Source organism: Pongo abelii, chromosome 5 (genome assembly GCF_028885655.2).
Source record: "Pongo abelii isolate AG06213 chromosome 5, NHGRI_mPonAbe1-v2.0_pri, whole genome shotgun sequence".
NCBI lineage: Eukaryota > Metazoa > Chordata > Mammalia > Primates > Hominidae > Pongo > Pongo abelii.
Window position 1 is genome coordinate 160423048 of NC_071990.2, and position 26953 is coordinate 160450000.

At 45.8% G+C, this 26953-nt stretch overlaps 1 protein-coding gene and 1 pseudogene across 18 annotated transcripts in view; one reads left to right on the top strand and one right to left on the bottom strand.

Moving 5' to 3' along the window:
- SYTL3 (synaptotagmin like 3) overlaps positions 1-26953 on the top strand; it is a 116902-nt gene that overhangs the window by 60253 nt on the left and 29696 nt on the right. For 13 of the 18 annotated variants that reach the window (XM_063725261.1, XM_054558392.1, XM_024248273.2 and 10 more), the window contains 5 exons: positions 57-108; positions 1150-1219; positions 6638-6716; positions 10939-11063; positions 18311-18445. In XM_063725261.1, coding sequence (XP_063581331.1) covers positions 57-108; positions 1150-1219; positions 6638-6716; positions 10939-11063; positions 18311-18445 — 461 coding nt within the window. The remainder of the gene's footprint in view (positions 1-56; positions 109-1149; positions 1220-6637; positions 6717-10938; positions 11064-18310; positions 18446-26953) is intronic. The other 5 variants (XM_054558405.1, XM_054558404.1, XM_063725263.1 and 2 more) reach the window with 2 other exon arrangements.
- On the bottom strand, positions 18534-19716 carry LOC112133778 (archaemetzincin-2-like; annotated as a pseudogene).

Genomic DNA, 26953 nt, shown 5'->3' on the forward strand with positions numbered 1-26953 from the left:
ACATCAGCTAAGTGCTATTCTTAATAATAAATGCCCTCTATGGATATCTCTCGCAGGCAAACATCAGACAGTTGGAGGGCAGCTCTTGCAATCTTATCAGAAGCTGAGGTGAGTGTTACAAAGGACAGACCGTCCCAGGCCCTCCGGAGCAGGAGCGCAGAGGACACTCTGCAAGAACTTATAGGTCTCTTGACTTTCACATGTCACTGCTTTGGAATGTGACTCTTTTTTTTTTTCTTTTAAAGATAAAGTTCCTGAAAAAGATTAAAGCAGAGATGTTTCCAGATTCTCATGAGAAACCTTCTAGCTAGCATAGTATTTTCTCACTAAACATTCAGCTCTACTTCTTAAATTCTCCTGAAGTGTTATAAAGAAACTAAATATTATGTTTAATTGCACTTAAGTGAAATTCTAAAGCAAGCATGTGCTTTGATTAATGATGCGTATCTCTAACACCTTACCCAGTGCCTGGCGCGTTAGAGATACTGATGGAATAAAGATTGATAGAATTGAATAATGGCCTGAGAGATGTGAACTTCTTTGCACAAAATTCTTAAAAACTGAGCAGTCATGAAGCTGGCCATAATTCACACACCTGATTACACTCAATTTATTAAAGTGTTTCTGAAAGCTCCCCACCAGCTGCTATTTTGTTTGGCCCATGGTGAAATTTTCCAATATCAAGACTTTTTCATTTTTTTCCTCCCCTATTCTTTCCCATTTCTTTTAGCACAAGCTTCCAGTTTGCTTCGTGGTTGATTCTCACATCCACAACATTTTTGGCGCTTCTGCTCGTGTGGTTTGTGCGAAGAGAACACAGAAGCGCAGATGGGAGACAGGGGTTTCCCCCGCAGCCAGGTGGCAGGTCCAGGCCGGAGCACCCAGGCTGTTTCAGAACGCATCACTGAGCGGGGCAGAGTACCCAGACTTTAGGCAGCATCGCCTTCATATAGATACCAAGAAATCATGCACCTCATAGAGCAGCAGGTCCAAGCAGGGCTGCTGGCTATTTTTCCAAAAAGTGAGGCAGTTTAAAAAAAAAAGGCGGAGAACTAGAATTATAGAATAATGGCACATTTTGTGTATTTGTAAAACTAATGACTTGCATGGTTCACAACCTATTTCTTATTCCTGTATTTTCCTTGGCAGCAAAATTTCTGTGGTGCCTCCTACTCCACCTCCTGTCAGCGAGAGCCAGTGCAGCCACAGTCCTGGCAGGGTAACGTATCCATTCTGGGCACTTCTCTAGTAGGGGTTAGGGGATAGAAGGAGAGGAAGCAGGGGAGCTTTCGAGGCTGAGGCTGGGCACGGAACCTCCCAGCAAAGGGATCTGACTGTGCCTGGAGCGGGTCACAAGGCGGGGCGGGGAGCGAGGGTCCTCGAGGCTGGGCAGAGCTTCTTGCCTCATTCTGGTCGCCGGACCCTCTGTGTCATCAGCGACCCTTTCTGCCTGCACCCAAGGTCTCTTTACTCTTGGCATGGCATTGGCCCTTTTCCCCAGCTCTGCTCTGTGCTGGGCGTGTGTGTAGAGTCTCTGGGGTCTAACGGGAAATAAGATTGGTTAATGTGTGTGTGAGAGTGGGAGTGTCTCTTTTGAGTGTTTGCAGGCTCTGATGTACGGTGGACCAGCACCATTTCTGTCCAAAGAAATTAGCTGTGCGATCTTGGGGCAGTTACCTGGGTTTCCCACCTGAGAGGTGGAAATAATTATACAGGTGCTGCTTGACTTATGATGAGGTTATGTCCCAATACACCCATAGTAAATTGGAAATATTGTAAGTCAAAAATATATTTAGCTAGGCGCGGTGGCTCACGCCAGCACTTTGGGAGGCCAAGGTGGGTCACTTCAGGCTAGGAGTTCGAGACCAGCCTGGCCAACATGGTGAAACCCTGTCTCTACTAAAAATACAAAAATTAGCTGGGTATGGTGGCAGGCATCTGTAGTCCCAGCTACTCTGGAGGCTGAGGCACGAGAATTGCTTAAGCCTCGGAGGTGGAGGTTGCAGTGAGCCAAGTGCCACTGCCTTCCAGTCTGGGCAACAGAGCAAGACTCCATCTGAAAAAAAAAATTGTATTTAATACACACCTAACCTACCAAACATCATAGCATAGCATAGCCTGCCTTAAATGTGCTCCGAACACTTGTGTTAGCCTACAGTTGGGCAGAATCATTTAATGCAGAGCCTATTTTATAATAATAAAAATGTTATTAATAATACAAAATAGAAAAGATCAAAATGCAAAGTACGGTTTCTACTGAATATATATTGCTTTCACACCATCATCAAGTCAGAAAAATTGTAAGCTAAACCATCGTAAGTCGGGGAGCGTCTACATTTGTATGGCTTGCCTCCCATGGCTGTTGTGAGAAATTAACAAAATAATGTCTATGTTGGTACTTGGAAAACTGTAAAGTGCCATGGAAATATATTGTCTTGGTTATCTTCATTATTCTATAAATTAAAGGGAGCAGGTATATATGGGAGAATATGGGAGCTGATCATAATCCCAGAAGACATAGTCCCGAGTGCCATCATCCTGAATGCTGGAATCCTGAAAGATCAAAATCCCAAAAATATAATTCTAGAAAATCTAAAAATTATTTTGAAGAAATTTATTTAAAAATTTTAAAGGGGATTTGAGAAACATATAAAAACATGACAACAGCCTGGGCAACATAGCAAGACCCTATCTCTACAAAAAATAAAAAAATTAGCTGGATGTGGTAGCACATGCCTCTAGGCTCAGCTACTCACAAGGCTGAGGGAAGAGGATCCCTTGAGCCCAGGAGGCCAAGGCTGCAGTGAGCCATGATTGCAACACTGCATTCCAGCCTGGGCAACAGAGCGAGACTGTCTCTAAACAAACAAACTAAAAACAAAAACCATGACAGAACACTTCATTGGCCACTTTACACAATAAATAGGCAAAAACAGCATGCATATTTTTGCAAGCATAAACACTCAGATATACTAATGACAGTCACATGGGTATAACAATTATGAACAGATGAACCATATTCATAAAGAAATACATCAGAAAGGGAAATGTAGAAATACATATTACTGTGGCTGGTATTGTGTGCATCCAGCTTTGTAACTGAAATATTGTCATGAACAACAGCATTTTTCAAACAGTCATTTGACGAGATGGACCAAAAACCGCCATGGGTCACCATTGCATATACAGTCACCCAAACAGCTGAGATCTCAAGAAATTTTATCTTTTGCAAATACAGATGTACAAAAAGGAGATATCTTCCCTTAGGAAATATCAACATCTTTAGGTACACGTCAGAGTCATGGTGTGATGACGTACTTCGAAGCATGGAGTCAATTTTCAAAAAAAAAATGCATAACATAAATTAAAAGTCTCTGCAATTTTTACCCGCAGCATGGGAAATGATGCGAACGTGAACTACACAGCATAGCAAACTGTGCTGTGTGTGAAGGGGCAGAATTCATACACAACTAAACTAAATAATCTGGCAGCGGAGATTTCTTGTATTTTTTTTTTTTGCCTGTGTTTTTACTTCTAAGGTCTTTGAAACACTTGCTGCACTTGTATTTGGAGAGTGGTTGTGGTCTAAGCTTTTTTTTTTCTTTTTTTTTTTTTCTTCTTTTTTTGGGATGGAGTTTCACTCTTGTCCAGGCTGGAGTGCAATGGCGCGATCTTGGCTCATCACACCCTCCACCTCCCGGGTTCAAGCGATTCTCCTGCCTCAACCTCCTGAGTAGCTGGGATTACAAGCATGCGCCACCAGGCCCAGCTAATTTGTTTTGTATCTTTAGTAGAGATGGGGTTTCACTATTGGCCAGGCTGCTCTTGACCTCCTGACCTCGTGATCTGCCCACCTCGGCCTCCCAAAGCGCTGGGGTTACAGGCGTGAGCCACCTCACCCAGCCAGGTCTACACATTTTGTAAACACATGCTGTCCATTTGAAAGGCTGGTTCTTGCTCAATTGTTGCAATTAAGCCATTTCCTTCTTTTGCAACACCAATACTAATTAGCTTTTAAACTTTTACCATTCATTATTAAATAACCTTATACTCATATCACAGGCTTTTTGGTGAAGGAACTGTTTCACAGATCTCTTCTGTTGTGTTGTAAGGAATACAATAAGAAGGAATGATAGGTGGCTTCCTCAATACCAAATCTGTATTAGGGTTCTCCAGATAGACACAGCCAATAGGATATGTATATAGATACATGAGAGGAGTCTTACTAGGGGAATTGGCTCACGTGATCACAGCAGCTGAGAAGTCTCTCCACAGGCCATCTGCAAACTGGAGACCCTGGGATACCAGTAGCGTGACTCAGTCCAAGTCCCAAGGTGTCAGCACCAGGAAAGCTGATGGTGTTGTTACAGGAAACAGACCCCAAGAGACGGTTCTTGGATCTCGCGGAAGAAAGAATTCAGGGCGAGTCCATAGAGTAAAGTGAAAGCAAGTTTATTAGGAAAGTAAAGGAATAAAGAATGGCTACTCCATAGACAGAACAGCCCTGAGGGCTGCTGGTGGCCCATTTTTATGGTTATTTCTCAATGATCTGCTCAACAAGGGGTGGATTATTCATGCCTCCCCTTTTTAGAGCATGTAGGGGAACTTCCTGATGTTGCCATGGCATTTGTAAACTGTCATGGCACTGGTGGGAGTGTAGCGGTGAGGACGACCAGAGGTCACTCTTGTTGCCATCTTGGTTTTGGTGGATTTTAGCCGTCTTCTTTACTGCAAGCTGTTTTCTCAGCAAGGTCTTTATGACCTGTACGTTGTGCTGACCTCCTGTCTCATTCTGTGACTTAGAATGTCTTAACCATCTGGGAATGCAGCCCAGTAGGTCTCAGCCTCATTTTAGCCAGCTCCTATTCAAGATGGAGTTGCTCTGGTTCGCATACCTCTGACAATGTATCTCTCAGTTCAAAGCTGAAAGCCTCAGGACCCAGGGAGCCTCTGGTCTAAGTCCTGGAATCCAGTGGCCAATCAGCCTGGGTTCTGATGTCCAAGGCAGCAGAAGAAAAGTCTGTTCCAGCTCTCAGAGACCAATTCACTTGCTGTATTTGTTCTCCTTGGACCCCTGGTTGAGTGGATGGTACCTGCCAATATTGAGGGCAGATCTTTCTAACCTAATCCACTCATACTCACACACTAATCTCCTCTGGAAACACCCTCACAGACACACCCAGAATAATGCCTTACCAGGCTTCTAGGTATTCCTGAAGCCAGTCAAGTGGATGCCTACAATTAAGGTGTCATTAATTAATTAAGTCCATGAGTCCACCCCTTGTCAACCTGTACCCATAGGCTCTCCTTAAGTCATAATTTAATAAAGGCAGTAACAAGGTTATAGGTCCCTCTAACATGATGCAACTATCCCATAATTGTGATTTTGGGGATTTTAGATGTTAGGGATTTAGACTTCAAGGATTTTAATCTTTAGGGATTTAGACTTTAGGGGTTTCGATCTTTCAACGTTTAGGATTATGGCATTTGAGACTGTGTCTTTGAGATTATGATCCAAACCCAAAAATATATAATGCTGATAAGAGAGAAGAATCACATACATTCTTTTTCAATTTCTTTTTCTTTTTTTTTTTTTTTTCTTGAGACGGAGTCTCCCTCTGTCACCCAGGTTGGAGTGCAGTGGCATGATCTCGGCTCACTGCAAGCTCCGCCTCCCGGGTTCATGCCATTCTCCTGCCTCAGCCTCCTGAGTAGCTGGGACTATAGGAGCCCACCATCACACCCGGCTAGTTTTTTTTGTATTTTTAGTAGAGAGGGGTTTTCACCGTGTTAGCCAGGATGGTCTCGATCCCCTGACCTCGTGATCCGCCCTCCTCGGGCTCCCAAAATGCCGGGATTACAGTCGTGAGCCACTGCGCCTGGCCTCTTTTTCAATTTCAAACTGAGACTCTGGGGTGACCTTCAAAATCTTGCTCTACTTTCTCCTGGAAATTTCAAATTCTCCAGAGTTGTTCCAGTACCTGTGTGCTCATGATGTATTTATTGGACAGATGGATGATTGGATGGGTGGTAATGTAAGATGGATGGATGTTTGGTGGCTAGATGGGTGGATGGATGGATGAATGACTGAGACTTGGAGAAGAAAGTGAACTCCTTTCTGTTGTTTTATCTTCTTTTCCTTCTCTTCTGCTTTGGGAAGTGGAGCACCTCAGTTCTCGGCTGGTCACCTTGTAGCTTTTACCATACTCATCCTCTGTGCCACCCGCATTCTGCCACTGTTGACATCCCTTCTGTGTGGAGTTGGGGTGGGGCCATTGGAGAAAAGAGGTTAAACAAGCAGTAATTTACTTGAGTACAGTCTTTGAGCCAATGAAATGCCAGTCATCATTTCCCACGGGTACTTGTCATCTTGTCAACAACCCACTGATAATGCGCCTTCAATGAGAATATCAAAAGTAGGGAGAGACGCTAAATAAAGAGGATGCCTACCCCTCGGGAAGACTGCTGTCCACCTCCAGGCCTGCATGCACCCACCCACGCCCACCTGCACCCCAGCACCACGGCCACACTCACGCACACACACCCACATGCCAGTGTTTTGGGGTTGGCAGCCTGGACACTGCTGAGGCAAACACAAGTCATCAAGCATAATTCTCATTCTTTCCTTCTGTTTTAGTTACAGGAATTTGGTCAGTTTAGAGGATTTAATAAGTCCGTGGAAAATTTGTTTCTGTCTCTTGCTACCCACATGAAAAGTAAGTGCATGCTTCGTGATGTGTTTTCCCACTACCCTCCAGGTCAGCCGAGCCCACTGGCCAGGGCCTGGCCGGTGACCTCGGTTGACACTGTCCCTCAGGCCACTCACTTTGTCTCTGGACCCTGGGGAAAGCCACAGCACCTGGCCCTTCATCTCTTTCCCAACAGAGCAGGCCTCTGGTTCCTCGTAGGAAGGGAAATGGTGGCTCACACCTGTAATCCCAGCACTTTGGGAGGCCAAGGTGGGTGGATCACTTGAGGTCAGGAGTTCGAGACCAGTCTGGCCAACATGGTGAAACCCTGTCTCCACTAAAAATACAAAAATTAGCCAGGCATGATAATGAGTGCCTGTAATCCCAGCTACTGGGAAAACTGAGGCAGGAGAATCACTTGAACCCAGGAGGCAGAGGTTGCAGTGAGCCAAGATCACGCCACTGGACTCTAGCCTGAGCAGCAGAGCAAGACTCCATCTCAAAAAAGAAAAAAAAAAAGAAAATGCAATTTCAGGGAATCTAAAACCAGAACGTTTCAGGCCAGTGGGGCCCAATATCTATTTTCTGCATGGAATTACTTTGCCTTTCTCCTTTTCTCCTTGGTAAATGTATTTTCTTCAGTTAGCAGTAATCCTGTGATTTGCAGATGCATGTAACCCAGAACCACCTCCACTTGGAATCTTGTGTCTTTCAGTGTTCTTTCTGCTCAGATACTTTTTTCTCTGTTTATCTTAAAATGCAAGTCCCAGAGGACAGATTCCTTTTCATGCCTCCTAAGATGCCCAGGGCTGGTCGGGTGTTTAGAAAATATCCTTAGTGTGCTCAAGGGTCCTTAGGCACAGATTTCTCTTTTGCTGTGTTTCTGCTCGGCTTCTCTTCTTCATCCCCTTTTCTGCAGTTGCATGAGGATAGTCTCAGTACTGCACTTGGCTCTGAGACAGTCTCTTTATATGACTTTAATTAGTTGTCCGTATTCCTCATGAGCCCTGTCTCAGCTGTCACACGATGACAATGGACATCAAAGCACTGCTCTTCAGATGAGCAGAAACAGTGACTGTCTCATGCAATGATCTGTTCCTTTCTTGTTCAGAGGGAGGAAGCAGCTGAATTTCATGGGCCTGTTTGTTAAGAGCGTTTGGTGGCTTAAAAATCACTGTTCCCACTCTGCTGGGCTCTCTGACAGTAACCCCTGCTCTGTGCGCCTTGGCCTGGAACGTGTTTTCCAGCTGTCCTGGCTGCCTCTTCTCTTGTTCTCTTGTGGGTGCTGTTTTCCCACCCACACCCTAGTATTTGTAATGAAAGGGTGGGTGCTAGTCCACCCTTCCCTGTATGTCTTTCTAGATGCACAGCCCTTCTCCAAATCTGTGTGGCTTCTGTGAATTGTCTCCCACCACTGCCACTGTGGAATCAGTGCCTTGGAGTTAGCCCCAACCCTGTCATCCCTCAGCCACCGAGATCCAGAGAGGTGGGACACACGCGTCAGCACACATGCGCCCTCCTGGACGTGCCCAGCCCTGCACACAGGTGCATTGAATATGCTCACAGCTGTCAGGTGGCCACCCCAGAGCCTGGCCTGTGTACCTGCTCACACACTTGAGGCTAACCAGTGTAATACCCAGGTGGACGACTAGAGCTAGTCTCTGGGCGAGGTGTGGGGGAATTCACAAGGGCAAAGCAGCAAGCATCCCTTCTCTGATAGGAAAGCTGACTGAAACTGCATAACCTACACACACACACACCCACCCAGCACCCCACCCCCACCCCCACCCCCCACCCCGAGGCAGAGATAGAAAACCCCAGCTTTCTGGCTGCTAGGAGTGGCCCTTGGCCTCTGACCTTTCCCGAGTGCTTCCCCTGGTTCTGCAGGAACAGGACACGTGACCACACACACACACGCCCTTCTCCGGTCTCTGCCACAGGACACGTAGGCCCTGTAGGCACTGACTCCTATTTCTTTGGATTTTGAGCTCTTCTTCTCGTGCCCCTGTTATCTTATTGGCTGCCTGTTTCCCCACGGAAGTGGGTGCAGAGGGAAGCCTCATTCTGAGGGGAGGAAGATTGGCACCTGAGGTCCTCGGGGAGGGACTGTAGAGGGCCCCAGACTCTGCACTGGCCCAGGTGCTGAAGGGCGGCTTTGTCCCTGAAGGGTTTTGAAAGCTGACCCAGAATTACAACCTCTAGCTGCTGATGCTTCCCAATGAAGTCAAACTAGCGGGAGGAAATGAGTGACTGCAGCTCTGTCTATTATCAGTACATTTCTAGAAGATGTCAGCACTGTAGTCCCCCTTAGAAAGGGGAAGAGGAAATGAGAAAACTGGTCTTGCTCAGAAGCAATCTGCATTTCTTTCTCCTCCTTATCCTTTGTCCCCTAATAATACTGACCTATAAGCCTATTTCTTAGAGCCCAAATTTCTCAAGAAGGCTTGTCCTCTCCTCTCGTCTGTGAACTTTCAATGGCCCAAATAGGCCCAGGCTTTGGGGTGGGCACTAAGAGATTGCTGGGGGACCAGTTCCTCCTAAGGGCTTAGAAATTAGAGCCCCTCACGGCCTCACAGCCCAGACTGGGATGGGCCATCTGAGCGTGTCCTTTACTTTGTCCACTTTGAGGACCTGGTGCGTACTAGTGCCTTGTAAGCTGCTGGCCTTAGAAGGATCCCCCAGTGTTTCTTGATGGTCACCTTGAGGACGTGGGGATGGCATTGCTATCAGGGGAGGCTAGGAGGCATCCTGGTGGAACAGCTGGACACCCCAGCTGTTTCGGGGAGCGTGTGTTGAATTTCCCTCTCTAGAGGAAAGAGACACTGCAAGACTCACTCTTGGGCAGTGTAGGCGGGAGAGAACGAATAAATAGTGAGAGGATAGAGGATTCATGCAATAACATCCCAAGGAGGTGGATCCAAAGCCAGCTGGGGGGTTGAGAGCCACGCTGTCCGTTGCAGTGGCCTCTAACCATGTGTCGCTCTTGAGCCCCTGAAATAGGGCTGCAAGATGCACTACCAAAGTGAACACACTGGGTTTCAGAGACTTGGAATCCAACAAAAGTAAAATATTTCATGGATAACTTTAATATTGATGACATGTTTTAATATTTTGGATATATTGTGTTAAACTAAATATAGAATTAAAATTAATTTGGCCAGGCATGGTGGCTTAAGCCTGTAATCCCAGCAGTTTGGGAGGCCAAGGTGGGTGGATCTCTTGAGCTCAGGAGTTCGAGACCAGCCTGGCCAACATGGTGAAACCCTGTCTCTACTAAAAATACAAAAATTAGCTGGGCGTGGTGACACACACCTGTAATCCCAGCTCCTTGGGAGGCTGAGGCACAAGAATCACTTGAACCCAGGAGGCGGAGGTTGCAGTGAGCCAAGATTGCATCATTGCACTCCATCCTGGGCAACAGAGTGAGACTCCATCTCAAAAACAAATAAGTAAATAAAATAGAGTTAATTTTACCTGTTTTTTTAAAACTTTTTTAATGTGGCTACTATAAAATTTAAAATTATATGTGTGACTTGCATTGTCTCTCTACTGGACAGCACAGCTCTAGGGACAGTTTTAAGGTGCCCGTTTGGAGGAATGGGGTTCTCAAGGGAAAATGAAACCATCTTCGGAGGATGAAACTATCTTCAAGGTGGTTCTCTCACTTCTGTATGTGGCTTCCTTCCTTCAAACTTTATTCATCTTTATTCTAGACCACTATTATACTGTAAAAATGAAACATTTGTTTACAGTCATCTTTCCAGGGTTTGCTTATTATAATTGTTATGAGGACACCCCAAATCTTATTTTTACCTCGCTTCAAAAAGTCACAAGAAATGGTGTTAAGTTGTAACATCTTTGTAAGGAACCCCTAGAAAGCCGGCTTGTTTGGTAGGCTGCTGTCTTTGTGTTTGGACGAGTGCACATGCATGTGTGTGACTTGGAACATAGAGGAGCTTGGGTGGACGATTTCGCTTCACCTCTCACCCTGGCCATGGCCTGGGTGGCCACAGCAGGACCTTGAAGGAAGCCAGCCCTCTCCTGCCCTGATCCAGCACACTATCTGCTCACCTTCCCAACGCCTCTGCACTTGGTGGGGGAATGTGCCGCCCTTGCTCCTCCATGCACTTTGCCCTCTTAGGACCTTGGGACCCACTGTCTGTGGGTTCAGTGAACCCCAGAAGAGGCTCCCACAAGTCTCAGCAAAGCTGCTTGTTCCCACCCATCAACCATTGTGTTTGCCTTTTAGAGCTCTCCAAATCCCAGAATGATATGACTTCTGAGAAGCATCTTCTTGCCACGGGCCCCGGGCAGTGTGCGGGCCAGACAGAGAGACGGAGCCAGTCTGACACTGCGGTCAACGTCACCACCAGGGTACCCTGAGCCCCGCAAGGCCTCCACGCTGATCACCTTCATGTTGTCTTCCAGAACTTTCTAGCCTGCCTTCTCTGTAGATTTATGTTTTCTTTGGTTTTATAGAAAAACAGTAAGCCATCAGAAAAACATAATTACCAGTCAGCGCCTCTATTTGGGCAGGGCTGGCCCAAGGCAGGTCAGGATTCAAGGTCAGTCTGGAAAACTGTTCAGCACAAGGAAAGGCTTCCACCTAATCACAAGCCCCTGAGGCTCCTCTGTGTCCACAGAGCTCCCTGCTGGCTTCAAGGCTGCGCCAAAGCCCAAGGGCTTCCTGCAGGGCCCACACCTGCCAGGTTAGCCCTGGAGTCTGCAAGACCAGCAGCCTTTGGTTAAAATCTGTCCTGGCCTCTATGGAAACTATTGAAAACATAAAGGCGAGAGCAAGTCTGTGGGGCGCTCTTCCCCCGCTGTCCACACCACAAGTGAGAGCTCCCTTAGTAAAGGCTTCTAGGGAAATAATTATTCCACCTTCCCACCAGGACTAACCCAGCCTGGAGTGAACGCTTCAGGTATGAGAGAGAGCCAACCTTAGAATGGGAAAACCTGCATTCTAGTTCAGCTGAGGTGCCTTGGCTGGGCAGCTGCCACCAGCTGTTGCTTGCCGTGTTGATGTGACTGCCCTGGTAGGCTGGACAGAAGTGGTATCCCTTCTCTGCTGCTGTGGGCTCCACTCAGACTGTCCTTTAGGCGAGGGTGTGAGGTCAGCCCCACTCTCCTGCTGGAACTTGCACACAGCCTCTTGAGAGTTCACGTCCTGCCTCCCACTTGAGCCCAGTGTGCCCCTCTGTAAAATGAAGGTGATAATTAATACCTGTTCTGCCCACAGCACAAGGTTTTGTAAACATCTAATGAGATAATGTAGTATCTTGATTTGCTATCTAAGTCATCTAAATATTTTATCTAAATTGCCAGCATTGACTATGATGTGCTGGACTCTCTACTAATAGCTTAACTAGGCTATCTCATTTTATCTTCATAACCACCCTCTAGGGTAGGTATTGCATGCAGCCTCGTTTTACATGTAAAGAAATGGAGGTTTAGATTAAGTCACATGCCAAAGGTTGTATAGCCAAAAGAGGACTGAACTCTGAGGTGGTGATTCCCAGCTCTTATGAGTATAGGAATCACTGGGGCTCTTAAAATACAGATTCTAAATCAGTAGCTGCAGGGTGGACGTGAGATGAGGAACCGCAGATGCATTTTTGGTGAACTCCTGGGATCTGACGAAGTCTATGCTGTGAAGTTTTCAGACCACACTTTAGGAGTGAGGTGTCTAGACAGTTTGAAATGTATTTGGCAGGTGTTTGAAATTCTATAACACAAGTGTCAGTTCCTGTCAGCTTCCCAGGGTCTACAGAAGCTTCCTCCGAACTCCCTCTGGGGATCACTCCTTCTCCTAGTGAAACAGGTGGAGGGGAGGGTTAGCAACTATATGAAGCCCTGTGTTCCACACATGGTGGCAGCATTTTTTCTTACCTACTTTATCACATTTAATTCTTACAAAAATACCGTGATAGATATTGTTATTCCCATGATAAAGATCGGCCAAGCCTGGTGGCTCATGCCTGGAATCCCAGCACTTTGGGAAGCCAAGGTGGGCAGATTGCTTGAGCCAAGGAGTTGGAGACCAGCCTGGGCAACATGGGGAAACCCTGTCTCTACAAAAATACAAACAGCTGAGTGTGTTGGCACATGTCTATAACCCCAGCTACTCGGGAGACTGAGGTGGGAGGATCGCTTGAGCCCGGGAGGTCAAGGCTGCAGTAAGCTATGGTTGCACCACTGCACTCCAGCCTGGGTGACAGAGTGAAACCCTGTCTCAAATAATAATAAATTAAAAATTTAAAAATTGGCTGGGTGCCATGGCTCATGCCTGTAACCCCAACACTTTGGGAGGCTGAGGTGGGTGGATCACCTGAGGTCAGGTGTTAGAGACCAGCCTAGCCAACATGGTAAAACCCCGTCTGTACTAAAAATACAAAAATTAGCCAGGCGTGATGGCGAGTGCCTGTAATCCCAACTACTCAGGAGGCCAAGGCAGGAGAATCTTTGCTTGAACCTAGGAGGCGGAGATTGCAGTAAGCCAAGATCGTGCCATTGCACTCCAGCCTGGGTGACAAGAGTGAAACTCTGTCTCAAAAAGAAAAAAAAAAAAAAAAAAAAATTCAAGAACCTGAGTTTTCGTAAGAGGTTAACCAACATGTCTAATGTCACATAGTGAATGAAAGATAGAGCCAGGAGCAGACCTGGGATTTGACTCTGAATTCTAAACTCTATGTTCCCATAAGAAGGACAAACAAGGACTGCTGAAGAAAGAGGGTTCAGGAAGGGGATTGTGGAAGCATGAGTAATTCTCTTACTTGCTTGAGTCACAGGAAACCACTCAGAGGCTAACATTGACTTGGGGTTAACCAGATGCCTGGCATTGTTCTCAGCGTAATGCCCCTCAGAGGTATTTAGCCTTTGTGATCCTTAACACAGCCCTATGAAGTTGGTACTGTTCCTGTCCCCATTAAAGACGGGGACACTGGGGCAAAGAGATGACCAAGAGCTAGGTGGAGCCTCCTCCAGAGACCAGCCACGCCCTGTCCACGCCCCAGAGGTGGGACACATTTCCCATTTGCACCGTGATGTGCTGTGTGGTGGCGCATCCCACGCACCACAGGCTGGGCTTGTGGCGTTCTGCATGAGGATGGCCCGTGGGTCCTCGGCACGCCCCCTCCCCTGCTGCACATGTAGGTGGCCCAGAGTCTGGCCGGGGTTGTCTGAAGGGCTAAGGGAGCTCAGGGATAGAAGTGGTGGGGTGCAGGGGAGACGGTGGGGAGACGGTGGCTAGAGAGCCGATCCAAGTAGACATTGTTATGTGTGTGTCCACTTCTCAGCCATGCTCTTGGCAGGAATGCTTCCAGCTTTCTGCAGGCCTTCTCTCTCCCCACCTTAATTGAGGATGTGGCTGGATTGGTTTCTTTGTTTCATTTTGAGACCAAGTCTCGCTCTCTTGCCCAGGCTGGAGTGCAGTGGTGCTATCATGGGTCACTGTAGTCTCCATCTCCCAGGCTTAAGTGATCCTCCCACCTCAGCCTCCCAAGTAGCTGAGACTACAGGGATATGGCACCATACCTGGCTGATTTTTTTTTTTTTTTTTTTTTAGTAGAGATGAGGTCTCACTGTGTTGCCCAGGCTGGTCTCAAACTCCTGGGCTCAAGCAGTCCTCCCACCTAGGCCTCCCAAAGTGCTAGGATTACAGGTGTGAGCCACCACGCCCAGCCAGATATGGCTGTTTTAAGGGACAGTTTAGCCAAATGTTTATAAAGTACTCAGCAATGATAGTATGATCTATAAATACTAAATAACTATTGGGTTGAAATATAAGGAGTACATCTCTATTTATTTGTTTTTATTTATTTTTGAGACAGAGTCTCATTCTGTTGCCCAGGCTGGAGTACGATGGCACAGTCTCGGCTCACTGCAACCTCTCCCTCCCCAGTTCAAGTGATTCTCATGCCTCAGCCTCTTGAGTGGATAGGATTACAGGCATGCACCACCACACTTGGCTAATTTTTGGATTTTTAGTAGAAACGGGGTTTTGCTGTGTTGCCTAGGCTAGTCTCAAACTCCTGAGCTCAATCGATGCGCCTGCCTTAGCCTCCCAAAGTGCTGGGATTACAGGTGTGAGCCACTGCGCCTGGCCCAGGAGTAGGTCTTTAAATAGAACATTCATCAGACTGCAGTTACACATGCCTTAGCTGAGGAGCTCACCAAAATTCCTCTCATTTTCATCAGAGCATGTTGGAGCATCTTGTCAACGTTAATTGTAGAACACAGTGGCCCTGCTTTGGAAGTAGAGGATGCTGGTGCCCATCTTGCAAGGGGCTACATTGAGGCACAGAAGTAGTCGATAACTTTCTTTTTTTTTTTTGAGATAGGGTCTTACTTTGTCACCCAGGCTGGAGTGTAGTGGTGCAAACACGGCTCATTGTAGCCTCTACCTCCTGGGCTCAGGTGATCCTCCCACTTCAGCACCCCTGAGTAGCTGGAACTACAGGGGTACACCACTCTGCCCAGCTAATTTTTGTATTTTTTCTAGAGATAGGGTTTTACCACGTTGCCCAGACAGGTCTTGAATTCCTGGGCTCAAGTGATCCTCCCACCTTAAAATCACGCGGTGACTCGGGGATGTTAACTGAGAAAACAGCTCAGGATCTTTCCCACACCACTTCTCTGACTGTTAAGTTTGAACCACATGTTCTGAAAACGCCCCTTCAGAAATGCTGACTTAAGCATCTGAGCCAGAATTCTTCAAGAAGTGAGTTCTTACCTCTCCTCTCCTGTGCATTCCACTGGGATTTTATTGTATGTGTTATGAATGTACAGTATTGACCTATATTGGCCATAATAACATGCACCTGTTAAACAGGAAGGATGCCTAAAAACCGTCAGGAGGGGCTATCTCTGGGGAGGGGAACTGAGGACAGAGGTGGAGGAAAAAGATTTTCTCTCTTTTCTAGTTTTTTTTTTTTTTAGATGGAGTCTTGCTCTGTCACCCAGACAGCGAGCAATCTGGGCTCACTGCAACCTCCACCTCCCAGGTTCAAGCCATTCTCCTGTCTCAGCCTCCTGAGTAGCTAGGACTATAGGCGCCCGCCACCACACCCAGCTAATTTTTGTATTTTTAGTAGAGACAGGGTTTCTCCATTTTGGCCATGCTGGTCTTGAACTTCTAACCTCAGGTGATCTGCCAGCCTCGGCCTCCCAAAGTGCTGGGATTACAAGTGTGAGCCACCGTGCCTGGCCAGCTATTCCTTTTTAACAGCTACTTTTTTTTTTTTTTTTTTTGAGACAGAGTCTTGCTCTGTCGCCCAGGCTGGAGTGCAGTGGCACGATCTCGACTCACTGCAACCTCCGCCTCCCAGGTCCAAGTGATTCTCCTGCCTCAGCCTCCTGTGTAGCTAGGACTTACAGGCACGTGCTAATTTTTATATTTTTAGTAGAGACAGAGTTTCACCGTGTTAGCCAGGTCTCAATCTCCTGACCTCGTGATCCACCTGCCTCAGCCTCCCAAAGTGCTAGGATTACAGGTGTGAGCCACCACGCCCGGCCTAACAGCTACTTTTTAAGGCTTTTAGTTCATGCTGCCAAGTTGCCCTCCACTGAGGTTGACTCAGTTTACCTGACCACTGGCAGGGCAGAGTCACCTGTTTTCCAGCACACTTGCCAACATTCAACTTTGTACCTTTTTTTTTCTCAAAATGTTTATTATAGTAAAATACATGTAAGACTTACCATCTGTACCATTTTAAGTGTATAGTTCGTGGCATTGAAAACATTCCTAATGTTGTGCACCTGTCACCACCATCCATCTCCAGGAGTCTCTTCATCTAGTAAAACTCAACTTTATAATTTTTAACATTTGCCAATATAATGGGCAGTTATTTAAAATGTGCCTTTCTTTAACTGCAGGTAAGCTTTTTCTCCTTTTTCCTCTGGCACACCTTCATTCTTGAACCCCTCTCATTGGATCTTCTGGCTCTTCCAGCCTCTGGCTCCTTCGCTGTGGCTTTGATTGACACTTCTGTCACGCCTTTAGTGTCCCCTCAGACAACATCACACATCCCCTGTGTGTTCATGATCTGTGTCCACGTGTCTGTAGGTCTAGGACGTGCTTTCTGTTTAACCGTCACCAGCTGCTCCAGGTGGAAGGCCTTCCCTCTCAGGCTTACCCCAGCCAGCCTCAGCATTCTCTCGGATGATTGCAGCCCCACTGAAGACGATCCCAGAGGCTTGGAGAAAACTCTCTCTGGCCTCTTTCCCATTGACCTGGCTGGCGCTTCCATTTGAATGGTGTCTCTGTCTTCCTACTAGCTAGTGAGCCCTTGGAGGATGGATGTTTCATCTTCTCCTCTTTCTTCTCTCTTCCTCCCCTTCTACTCTTCCAGCCCCCAGATTTAGCGTAGTGGCATCAATATAGTGTTGCTTAACAAATAAATGTCCATAAGAATTAAGTTGGCATTCTGGGGATGGAAAGCATAAATAATTTGGAGGTAATCATTTCTTTCATTTGTTCTATCATATTCTCACTTAGTATTTTCTTCCTGAAAATTATGACTGTGGGGCAACTGTTGTATTTCTGAGTTCTGCTTTCAACCTAGCACCAAAAACTAAAGTCTCCACTTGGAAACTGTATATTTTCAGTCATTAAGAGGTTTTCCCACCTTGCCCGTTGTGTTTATTGTGCTCTGCGGGCACTGTCCAATGGAACTTTTCTGCAGGGATGGGAATGATCTTTATGTGAGCTGTCCACACAATGCCCAGGGCTGCATGTGGCCACTGAGCATTTGAAATGGGTCTAGTGCAACTGAGAAGTTAATTTTGTTTGATTTCAATTAATTTAAGTAGTCGTGTGGCTAGTGACTACCATATTGGAAAACACAACTGTATACATCATAGAAATGTCAGCTTGGCTGTGCGTGGTGGCTCACGCCTGTAGTCCCAGCACTTTGGAAGGCTGAGGCAGGTGGATCACTTGAGGTCAGGAGTTTGAGGTCAGCCTGACCAACATGGTGACACCCCATCTCTACTAAAAATACAAAAATTAGCCAGGTGTGGTGGCACATGCCTGTAGTCCCAGCTACTTGGGAGGTTGAGGCAGGAGAATTGCTTGAACCCGAGAGATGGAGGCTGCAGTGAGCCAAGATTGTGCCAGCGCACTGCAGCCTCCAGCCTGGGTGACAGAGCAAGACTCCGTCTCAAAAAAAGAAAGAAAAAATAAAAAAAAGCGTCAACTATTAGCAAAGTATTTTTAGAAAATTTAGAGACATATTTTGATTTTTCCCTTTTTATAAGCATCTTAGAGCTAAAACTCTGCTTATCAGGCTAATTATTATATATCAAGTGATTAAATGCCAGGACCATTTATTAAGGCTAACATTTGGACTTAAGACTTTTACTAATCCACGAGTAATCTACTCATGACTGTTCATGACTATCCCAAAGCTGGATGTTGTCTGTCTCTGGGCCTTGTGTGCATGCGTGCGTGTGTGTGTGTGTGCACGCGCACGCATTTACCAAATGCAGGTGTGTCCTCCTACTCAGAAGTTTGCATGTTAGTAACATCAAGTCATAGATGCTTGCTGAAGTCACCACATTTGAACAAAACCAAACTGGGATGGAGACTGTAATATTAATTTTTGTTTTTCCTTCTCCAGAAGGTCAGTGCACCAGATATTCTGAAACCTCTCAATCAAGAGGATCCCAAATGCTCTACTAACCCTATTTTGAAGCAACAGAATCTCCCATCCAGTCCGGCACCCAGTACCATATTCTCTGGAGGTTTTAGACACGTGAGTCTCATTCCAGTGCTCTTTTTTTTTTTTTTTTGGAAAGCATAATGTACAAGTACTTATTTCAATTACTCCTATTTGAAGGTCTTTATTTTTGGAGAACAGCAAGGCATTTTATTATCCATCCTTCTACTCCTTAAAGGCTTCCACAGGTTTTCGTAAAGTTGCATTATCCTTAGGCCTGTGTTTCGGAGTTACTCCAGGTGTGTCAGCAGATTCATTATCAATCCACTCCACCAGTGCTTTGTAGCTTTCTATAACGCAGCATTCTGCAACGTAAACAGATAGGGCAGGAGGGCGCCGGTCGGCTTCTTCCAAGTGGTTGGAGCTGCGTTAGGCGTGGAAGCCACTGACAGTGTCGCAATCCACGTGTGTGTCCAGTCTCATGGGTTAAAATCTTACAGGATCAATGTAGTGAAACATTAGTTCTTTCCAGAATGTAATAGTTATCAAAAATTGAATAGTCAGTTGAAGATGTTTTCTGGCACGTCCTCCCTTTGCCTTCATAGCACAAGCTATAAAAATCACTGCCATACTTAGCAAAGCTGAATATCCCTACACCATCTGTCAAAGAGGCCTGTCCAAAGACAAAATTTCAGGAGTCTCTTGGGTAAAGATCAATCATTGTTATCCCCATGACACAGGCGTCTTCAGGTTTCTTCTTTTTTAAGAACTTCAGGATGTCCCCTGCATGAACTTGTAGGCTTTGTTTGTGAATTATCATTGACTCTAAAGGAACACCTCATTGCAGAAACAGGAACCAGTTCTAGGAGATTTTCTCTCAAGCCATAGAAGTATGCCTCCCAGTAGGCCTTGAGCCATTTAATAGATTCTTCATTGATAATTCTGGTGTTTCCCAGAGATCCAGTGGACTGAATATAAATATTGCATTTGTCTGGAGAGAGTGTCTTTCTGTAAGGGCCACTGAAGAACTGTTCAAAGTCTTGGGGAGCCTCTGGATGGGAAGTGATCTAATATGATTGGGAATGCAAAGTAATGGGTCCAAAGAGATCACTGGCTGGCTGGAAGCCTTCGTTCATTCAGCACTGTTTTCCCCAGCATCTAATTTCCCATACTGTGACACAAGGCCTGGGTTCTTTGAGATGAGAGCTGTTTTCAGTGTCTGTTCAGAGTGCCATACTGTTTGCATAATGACAGATCTCTTCTGTTAACATCATGTTCCTAGGTTGAACTTTATTTTTTTTATTTTTATTTTTATTTTTTATTTTTTGAGACAGAGTCTCGCTCTGTCACCCAGGCTGGAGTGCAGTGGCATGATCTCGGCTCACTGCAAGCTCCGCCTCCCAGGTTCATGTCATTCTCCTGCCTCAGCCTCCCGAGTAGCTGGGACTACAGGGGCCCGCCACAACGCCTGGCTAATTTTTTTGTATTTTTAGTAGAGACGGGGTTTCACCATGTTAGCCAGGATGGTCTTGATCTCCTGACCTCGTGATCCGCCTGCCTCAGCCTCCCAAAGTGCTGGGATTACAGGCGTGAGCCACTGTGCCCGGCTGAACTTTCTTTATTTTAATTTTATTTATTTGTTTATTTATTTATTTATTGAGAGAGTCTCGCTGTGTTGCACAGGCCAGAGTGCAGGCTGGTGCCATCTCAGCTCACTGCAGCCTCCGCCTCCCGGTTCAAACGATTGTCATGCCTGTCTGCTGGGTAGCTGGGATTACAGGCGCCCACCACCACGTCTGGCTAATTTTTGTATTTTTAGTAGAGATGAGTTTCACCATGTTGGCCAGGCTGGTCTCGAACTCTTGACCTCAAGTGATCTGCCTGCCTCGACCTCCCAAAGTGCTGAGATTACAGGCACGAGCCACCGCACCCGGCCTAGAACTTTCATTCTGCCTTTTAAATGGGTCAAACAGGTGTTCAGCCATGAGGCTTTATTAGGAAGAAGGTATCCTTCTGAGGTTTTTACCTTATAAGGATGGACATAGCTGGGCCTGGCTGGAAAAGTGTTGTGGAGGGAATCTTCACCCACCAGGCCTCGAGGCCACCTGCCCACCTTCCATGGCCGTTCTCATGTGCGTGCCTCATCCAAGTACTCTTTTTTTTTTTTTTTTTTTTGAGATGAAGTCTCCCTGTGTTGCCCAGGCGCTGGAGTGCAGTGGCACGATCTCAGCTCACCGCGACCTCCGCCTCCCAGGTTCAAGCAACTCTCCTGCCTCAGCCTCCCGAGTAGCTGGGATTACAGGCATGAGCCACTGTCCCCAGCCCCAACTACTCTTGATATGTGTGGCATGGTTATGACATCAGTAGACAAGGGGAGGGTTGAGCTGTCGTCTTGTGAGAGAAACTGGAATGTGACAATAGAACTTAGAAGTGATATTTTACTTAGGTTGGGATTTGGGGAAACCCTTGCTATACTTTGAGAGTGATTTTCTTTTTTACATCTTATTATGAACATTTTCCTACATACGGGAGTAATAATAAATATTGGTGTCTTTTGATTTTGTGTGTTTATAATTTTGATGAAGTCTGATTTGGCAGCATGTTCTTTTACGGTTAAGTCTGTGTCTTGTCGATCCGCAAGTCATGAAGATATTCTCCCATGTTTTCATCTAGAAATTTAGAAAAGTTTAGCTTTTACGTTCAGGGCTGTGCTCCAGCTCATTACTATTTTTGTGTGTGGGTGAGTGGTGTAAGGTAGAGATTGGGGCTCATTTTTTTCTGTATGGATATTTAGTCAACCTAGTACCATTTGTTAAAAAAAAAAAAAAAAAGACTATTACATCCTCCAGTGACTTTGGCATCTTGGTTGGAAATCAAATGTCCACATAAGTGTGGATCTCCTTATGGACTCTCTGTTCTGCTCCAGTGAACTCTTCGTCTGTCCTTTTTGCCAAGACCACACTATCCTGAGTACTGTATCTTTGTAGTAAGTCTTGAAGTTGGATATTATAAGTCTTCCAATTTGGTTCTTCTTTTTCAAGATTGCTTTGTGATGTTTTAAATGTATTCTCTGTGTATAGGTAGGCATTTTAATTCATTCGTTCATTCATTTGTTTATTAAAAAACATTAAGGCTGGGCGTGGTGGCTCATGCCTGTAATCCCAGCACTTTGGGAGGCCGAGGCGGGTGGATCACGAGGTCAGGAGATCGAGACCATCCTGGCTAACATGGTGAAGCCTCGTCTCTACTAAAAAAAAATAACTAAATAAAACACAAAAAATTAGTTGGGCGTGATGGCAGGCGCTTGTAGTCCCAGCTACTCAGGAGGCTGAGGCAGGAGGATGGAGTGAACCCGGGAGGTGGGGCTTGCAGTGAACTAAGATCACACCACTGCACTCCAGCCTGGGCATTAGAGTGAGACTCTGTCTCAAAAAACAAACAAACAACATTGAGTGTTTACTTTTTGCCTAGAATTGTGATGCATGGTATAATAGATGGATTCTTGGATGAGGGGCCATAATGCTTCAATTAACACTTGTGTTAGTCCATCCATGTTGCTATAACAAAATATCACAGGCTGGGTAATTTATAAACAATAGAAATTTATTTTGCATGGTCCTAGACACTGGGAAGTTCAGGATCTCAAGGCATGGACAGGACTGGTGTCTGGTGGTCTGTTCCTCATAGATGGCTCCGTCTAAGTGTCTTCCTCACATGGCGAAAAGGATGGAAGGGCAAGAGGGTCCAGTGCTGTGTGCAGCCTCTTTTATAAAGGCCTGAATCCCATTCACTAGAGCCCCACCCTCATGACTTATTCAGTTCCCAGAGGCCCCACCTCTTCATACTATCACATTGGCAATTACATTTCAACATGTGGATACTTGGATCTTTCAAGCTGCTTGCTTAGCCCCTTTCCAAGTGTACTTTACTTACTTTTTTTTTTTTTTTTTTTTGAGACGGAGTCTTGCTCTGTCACCTAGGCTGGAGTGCAGTGGCGCCATCTCGGCTCACTGCAAGCTCTGCCTCTCTGGTTCACGCCGTTCTCCTGCCTCAGCCTCCCGAGTAGCTGGGACTACAGGCACCCGCCACCACGCCTGGCTAATTTTTTGTATTTTTAGTAGAAACAGGGTTTCACCGTGTTAGCCAGGATGGTCTTGATCTCCTGACCGCCTGATCCGCCCGCCTTGGCCTCCCAAAGTGCTGGGATTACAGGTGTAACCTACCGCACCCGGCCAACATTTTTTTTTTTAAAGTTTCCTTTTTTTGTTAAAGGATAATAATAAATGTTAAAAATAATAATTTATTTTAAAGACTAACTTTGTTCAAGCCTCCTTGCTTTTGTGCTAATAACTCTTTGTTAAGCCCTATCCTGTGTAGCTGTTAGATACAAAGGAATAAGTACATTCTATGTCCTTATACTTTAACCAAGATATTTGTGCTGAACGTGCTCAAAGGCACGTTCCAGCTTGCAGCCTATGCCCCTTCCTTATTTGGAAATACTACTTTTCTAAGTCCTTTTGCAAGCAACTTCCTCTTTTCTTTTGTTCTCTATTGCCTATACCTATTTTAAAAAGTTTTAAATTATTAGCCAGTCAAGTTTTAGATTGTAAGGTCTGGCTCCAGCCAATGGAGACAAAACACAGTAGCCGGGACAAGCTGCGTAAAGGATAAAAATTGCTTCCCTCCATTGTTCAGGTGTGCTGTCGTCATTGTTCCATCTGTGAGGAGCACCCTTTCTGCAGAAAGTAAAATTGCCCTGCTAAAAAAAACTTTTTGTCGAAATGCTAATTTTTCCTTATAGTACTAAGGAACAAGCATTCTGTTTCTAAATAAACATTTTACTTATAACAAAATGGTGGCCCGTAGGGGGATACACTCCTCCAGGGACGGTCTCTAGTCCTCTCTCATGAGGAGGTGCCCCACTGCCTCGTTGCGGTGGCCTTTGGGGTAAGGAATCGAGACCCACCCCATGTGACGAATAAACCTGGACTCTCAGCAACGCGGAAAGAAAGCAGCCAGTAACCTGGAGTAAAGGGTCCTCACATACCACGTGGACCAGGTAACCTCATGCATAAGACAAGGAAGGAAATACCAGAGGAGCTGGTAAAATATTTCCTTGGTGGTCAGGACTAAGGAAAGAAAAGCTGCGGGGCGGTAAAGCATTCCTTGATTAGGACATACCAAGGTAAGAGAAACTGCAGGGGTGGTAAAGCATTCCTTAGGACTGAAGAAAGAAAAGCCGCCGAGGGGCAGGTCGGGGTGGGGGCAGTGAAGTATTCCTTAGTCGGGATGTCTTAAAGGTTAAAAAGAGGTGAAAAGTCCCCATTAGGGGGGAGATTAAACATCACACAAACCTCCAGTAGTAAAAAAGATATTCGGGTCGGGTGTGGTGGCTCACGCCTGTAATCCCAGCACTTTGGGAGGCTGAGGCGGGCAGGTCACGAGGTCAGGAGATCGAGACCATCCTGGCCAACATAGTGAAACCACGTCTCTACTAAAAATACAAAAAATTAGCCGGGCGTGGTGGCGGGCATCTTGAGCCGAGATCACACTACTGTACTCCAGCCTGGGCCACAGAACAAAACTCCATCTCAAAAAAAACAAAAAAAAAAGCTAAAAGTCTTTTAGCACAGGTACTACCCCTAGAATTTCCAGCACACCAGCACCAGCCTGGGGACCACGTCCTCATCAAAAAATAAAAATAAAAAAAAAACGCAAGCCAGCCTAGGAAGGACCCTACCTTGTGCTGCTAACCACCAAGACTGCCTTTGCACAGCAAAAAAAGGATAGACACATCATACCCAAGTCAAAAAAGCAACATCACCTTCAGAATCATGGGCCATTGTTCCAAAGTTATCTCTCTTTTTCTTTTCCTCCCTTTACTTCCCATCTTATAACTAATTTTTGTTGTTGTTGTTGCTGTTGAGACGGTGTCTCGCTCAGTGGCCCAGGCTGGAGTGCAGGGGTGCAATCTCAGCTCACTGCAAGTTCTGCCTCCCGGGTTCACGCCATTCTCCTGCCTCAGCCTTCCAAGTAGCTGGGACTACAGGTGCCCGCCACCACGCCTGGCTAATTTTTTGTATTTTTAGTAGAGACGGGGTTTCACTGTGTTAGCCAGGATGAGTTTGATCTCCTGACCTCGTGATCCACCCGCCTCGGCCTTCCAAAGTGCTGGGATTACAGGCGTGAGCCACCGCGCCTGGCCAACATAACTAAATCTAACTAACCTCAAGTTATTACTTTTAATCCCTGTTTAATTACGCCTTATAAAGATTTACATAACCGAAAACAGCTTACTACTTCAGAAAAATATCTCTGTCCCTCTTGGACTTCCTCAAATTAGGAAGACATAGTAAGTTCCTGTAAGAATACTAGTAATCCAGAGAATAGTAGCTGTATTAGTAAAAATCAGACTCTTGTCCTTCTGAAACAAAATCTCTATGTTCTGCTTAGTCTAATGTCCTGTACAACACTATGGTTTAAAATAGACTGCTTCCATAGGTCTTTGTCAGTCCTTAAATCCATATATCCATTTCACCAAAAGAATTACTCCTTCTAGCTGTCAATCTCCTTCAACCACTCCATCAGTCACTCCTCCCAAGCACAAGGACAAGACCGAAGTCTCCATAGTAAAAGTGAAAAACCTAAGGCAAACAATAGCAGTGAAGACAAGGTATCAAAATATAAATGCCTGGCTAAAATGGATTAAATATTCCATCTGCACTCTAAATAAAAGCGACTGTTACGCTTGTGCGCACGGTAGGCCAGAGGCCCAGGTTGTCCCCTTTCCACTCGGATAGTCCTCTAATCGACAAGACGTGGACTGCATAGTAGGTCCTTTTCAAAATCCCACAGCCTAGGATAGTAAACTATGCCAGACTCTCTCTGCTGTTTCCTAAAGTGCAGTACCCTGCAGGTCAGCCCTCAAGGGGCATCCAGCCTCCATCTTCCAAGACCAGTTTTACCTCGTGTCTCCAATGACGAAGGAAAAATTTGGCGTACCTTAAAGACTTAATAGGATGCAGTAACATCAGGCACTTCCAAGAGCTAACCCATCAGTCCACCCTTATTCATCCCCGAGTGAACGTATGTTAGTAATGTAAAAAACCTTTACTAGACACTCTGCCAAATAATTAAAGCAGTACTTATGCTGTAGTTCAATTGGCTATCCTTTTTACCCTGGCATTTCATCAACCAAAAAAACTATTTCTTTTAAAAACTCAAGCAAAACAGCTAAGCCAAAACATATTTAAAAAGTTTAAAAAGGGGAAAAAAACACTATAAAATCAAAAGGAGGGAATTGTAGAAAGTAAAAAGTTTCCTCTTCAGTTTCCCTTCTGGTAATAATAATAATGTTAAAAATAATAATTTCTTTTAAAGACTAACTTCCTTCAAGCCTCCTTGCTTTGTGCTAATAACTCTTTGTTAAGCCCTATCCTATGTAGCTGTTAGATATAGAGAAATAAGTACGTTCTGCGTTCTTGTACTTTAACGAAGATATTTGTGCTGAATATGCTCACAGGCACATACAGCTCGCAGCCTATGCCCCTTCCTGATTTGGAAATATTATTACTTTTCTAAGTCCTTTCACAAGCAACTTTCTCTTTTCCTTTATTCTCTATTGCCTATACTTTTTTTATTTTTTATTTTTTGAGACGGAGTCTCGCTCTGTCGCCCAGGCTCCAGTGCAGTGGCCCGACCTCAGCTCACTGCAAGCTCCGCCTCCCTGGTTCACGCCATTCTCCTGCCTCAGCCTCCCTAGCAACTGGGACCACAGGCGCTCACCACCACACCCGGCTAATTTTTTTGTATTTTCAGTAGGGACGGAGTTTCACTGTGTTAGCCAGGGTGGTCTCGGTCTCCTGACCTCGTGATCTGCCCTCCTCGGCCTCCCAAAGTGCTGGGATGACAGGCGTAAGCCACCGTGCCCGGCTGCCTATACCTATTTTAAAAAGTTTTAAGTTTTAGCCAGTCAGGTTTTAATTTAAATTGTAAAGTCTGGCTCCAGCCAGTGGAAACAAGACACCGTAGCAAGGCCAAGCTGCGTAAAGGATAAAAATTGCTTCCCTCCATTGTTCAGGTGTGCTCTCGCCATTGTTCCATCTGCAAGAAGCACCCTTTCGGCCGGGCGCGGTGGCTCACGCCTGTAATCCCAGCACTTTGGGAGGCCTAGGCGGGCAGATCACGAGGTCAGGAGATCGAGACCATCCTGGCTAACACGGTGAAACCCCATCTCTACTAAAAATACAAAAAAATTAGCCGGGCGTGATGGCGGGCACCTGTAGTCCCAGCTACTTGGGAGGCTGAGACAGGAGAATGGCGTGAACCCAGGAGGCGGAGCTTGCAGTGAGCCGAGATTGCGCCACTGCACTCCAGCCTGGACGACAGAGCGAGACTCCGTCTCAAAACAAAACAAAACAAAAAGAACACCCTTTCTGCAAAAAGTAAAATTGCCTTGCTAAAAACTTTTTGTCTAAATGCTATAGTACCAAAAAACAAGCATTCTGTTTCTAAATAAACACTTATAACGGGTGGAGGGGTTGGGATGAGACTGTGCCTTCATAGAGAGCTAGTGAGCCAGTTTCCACTGATCTGCCCAGGGTC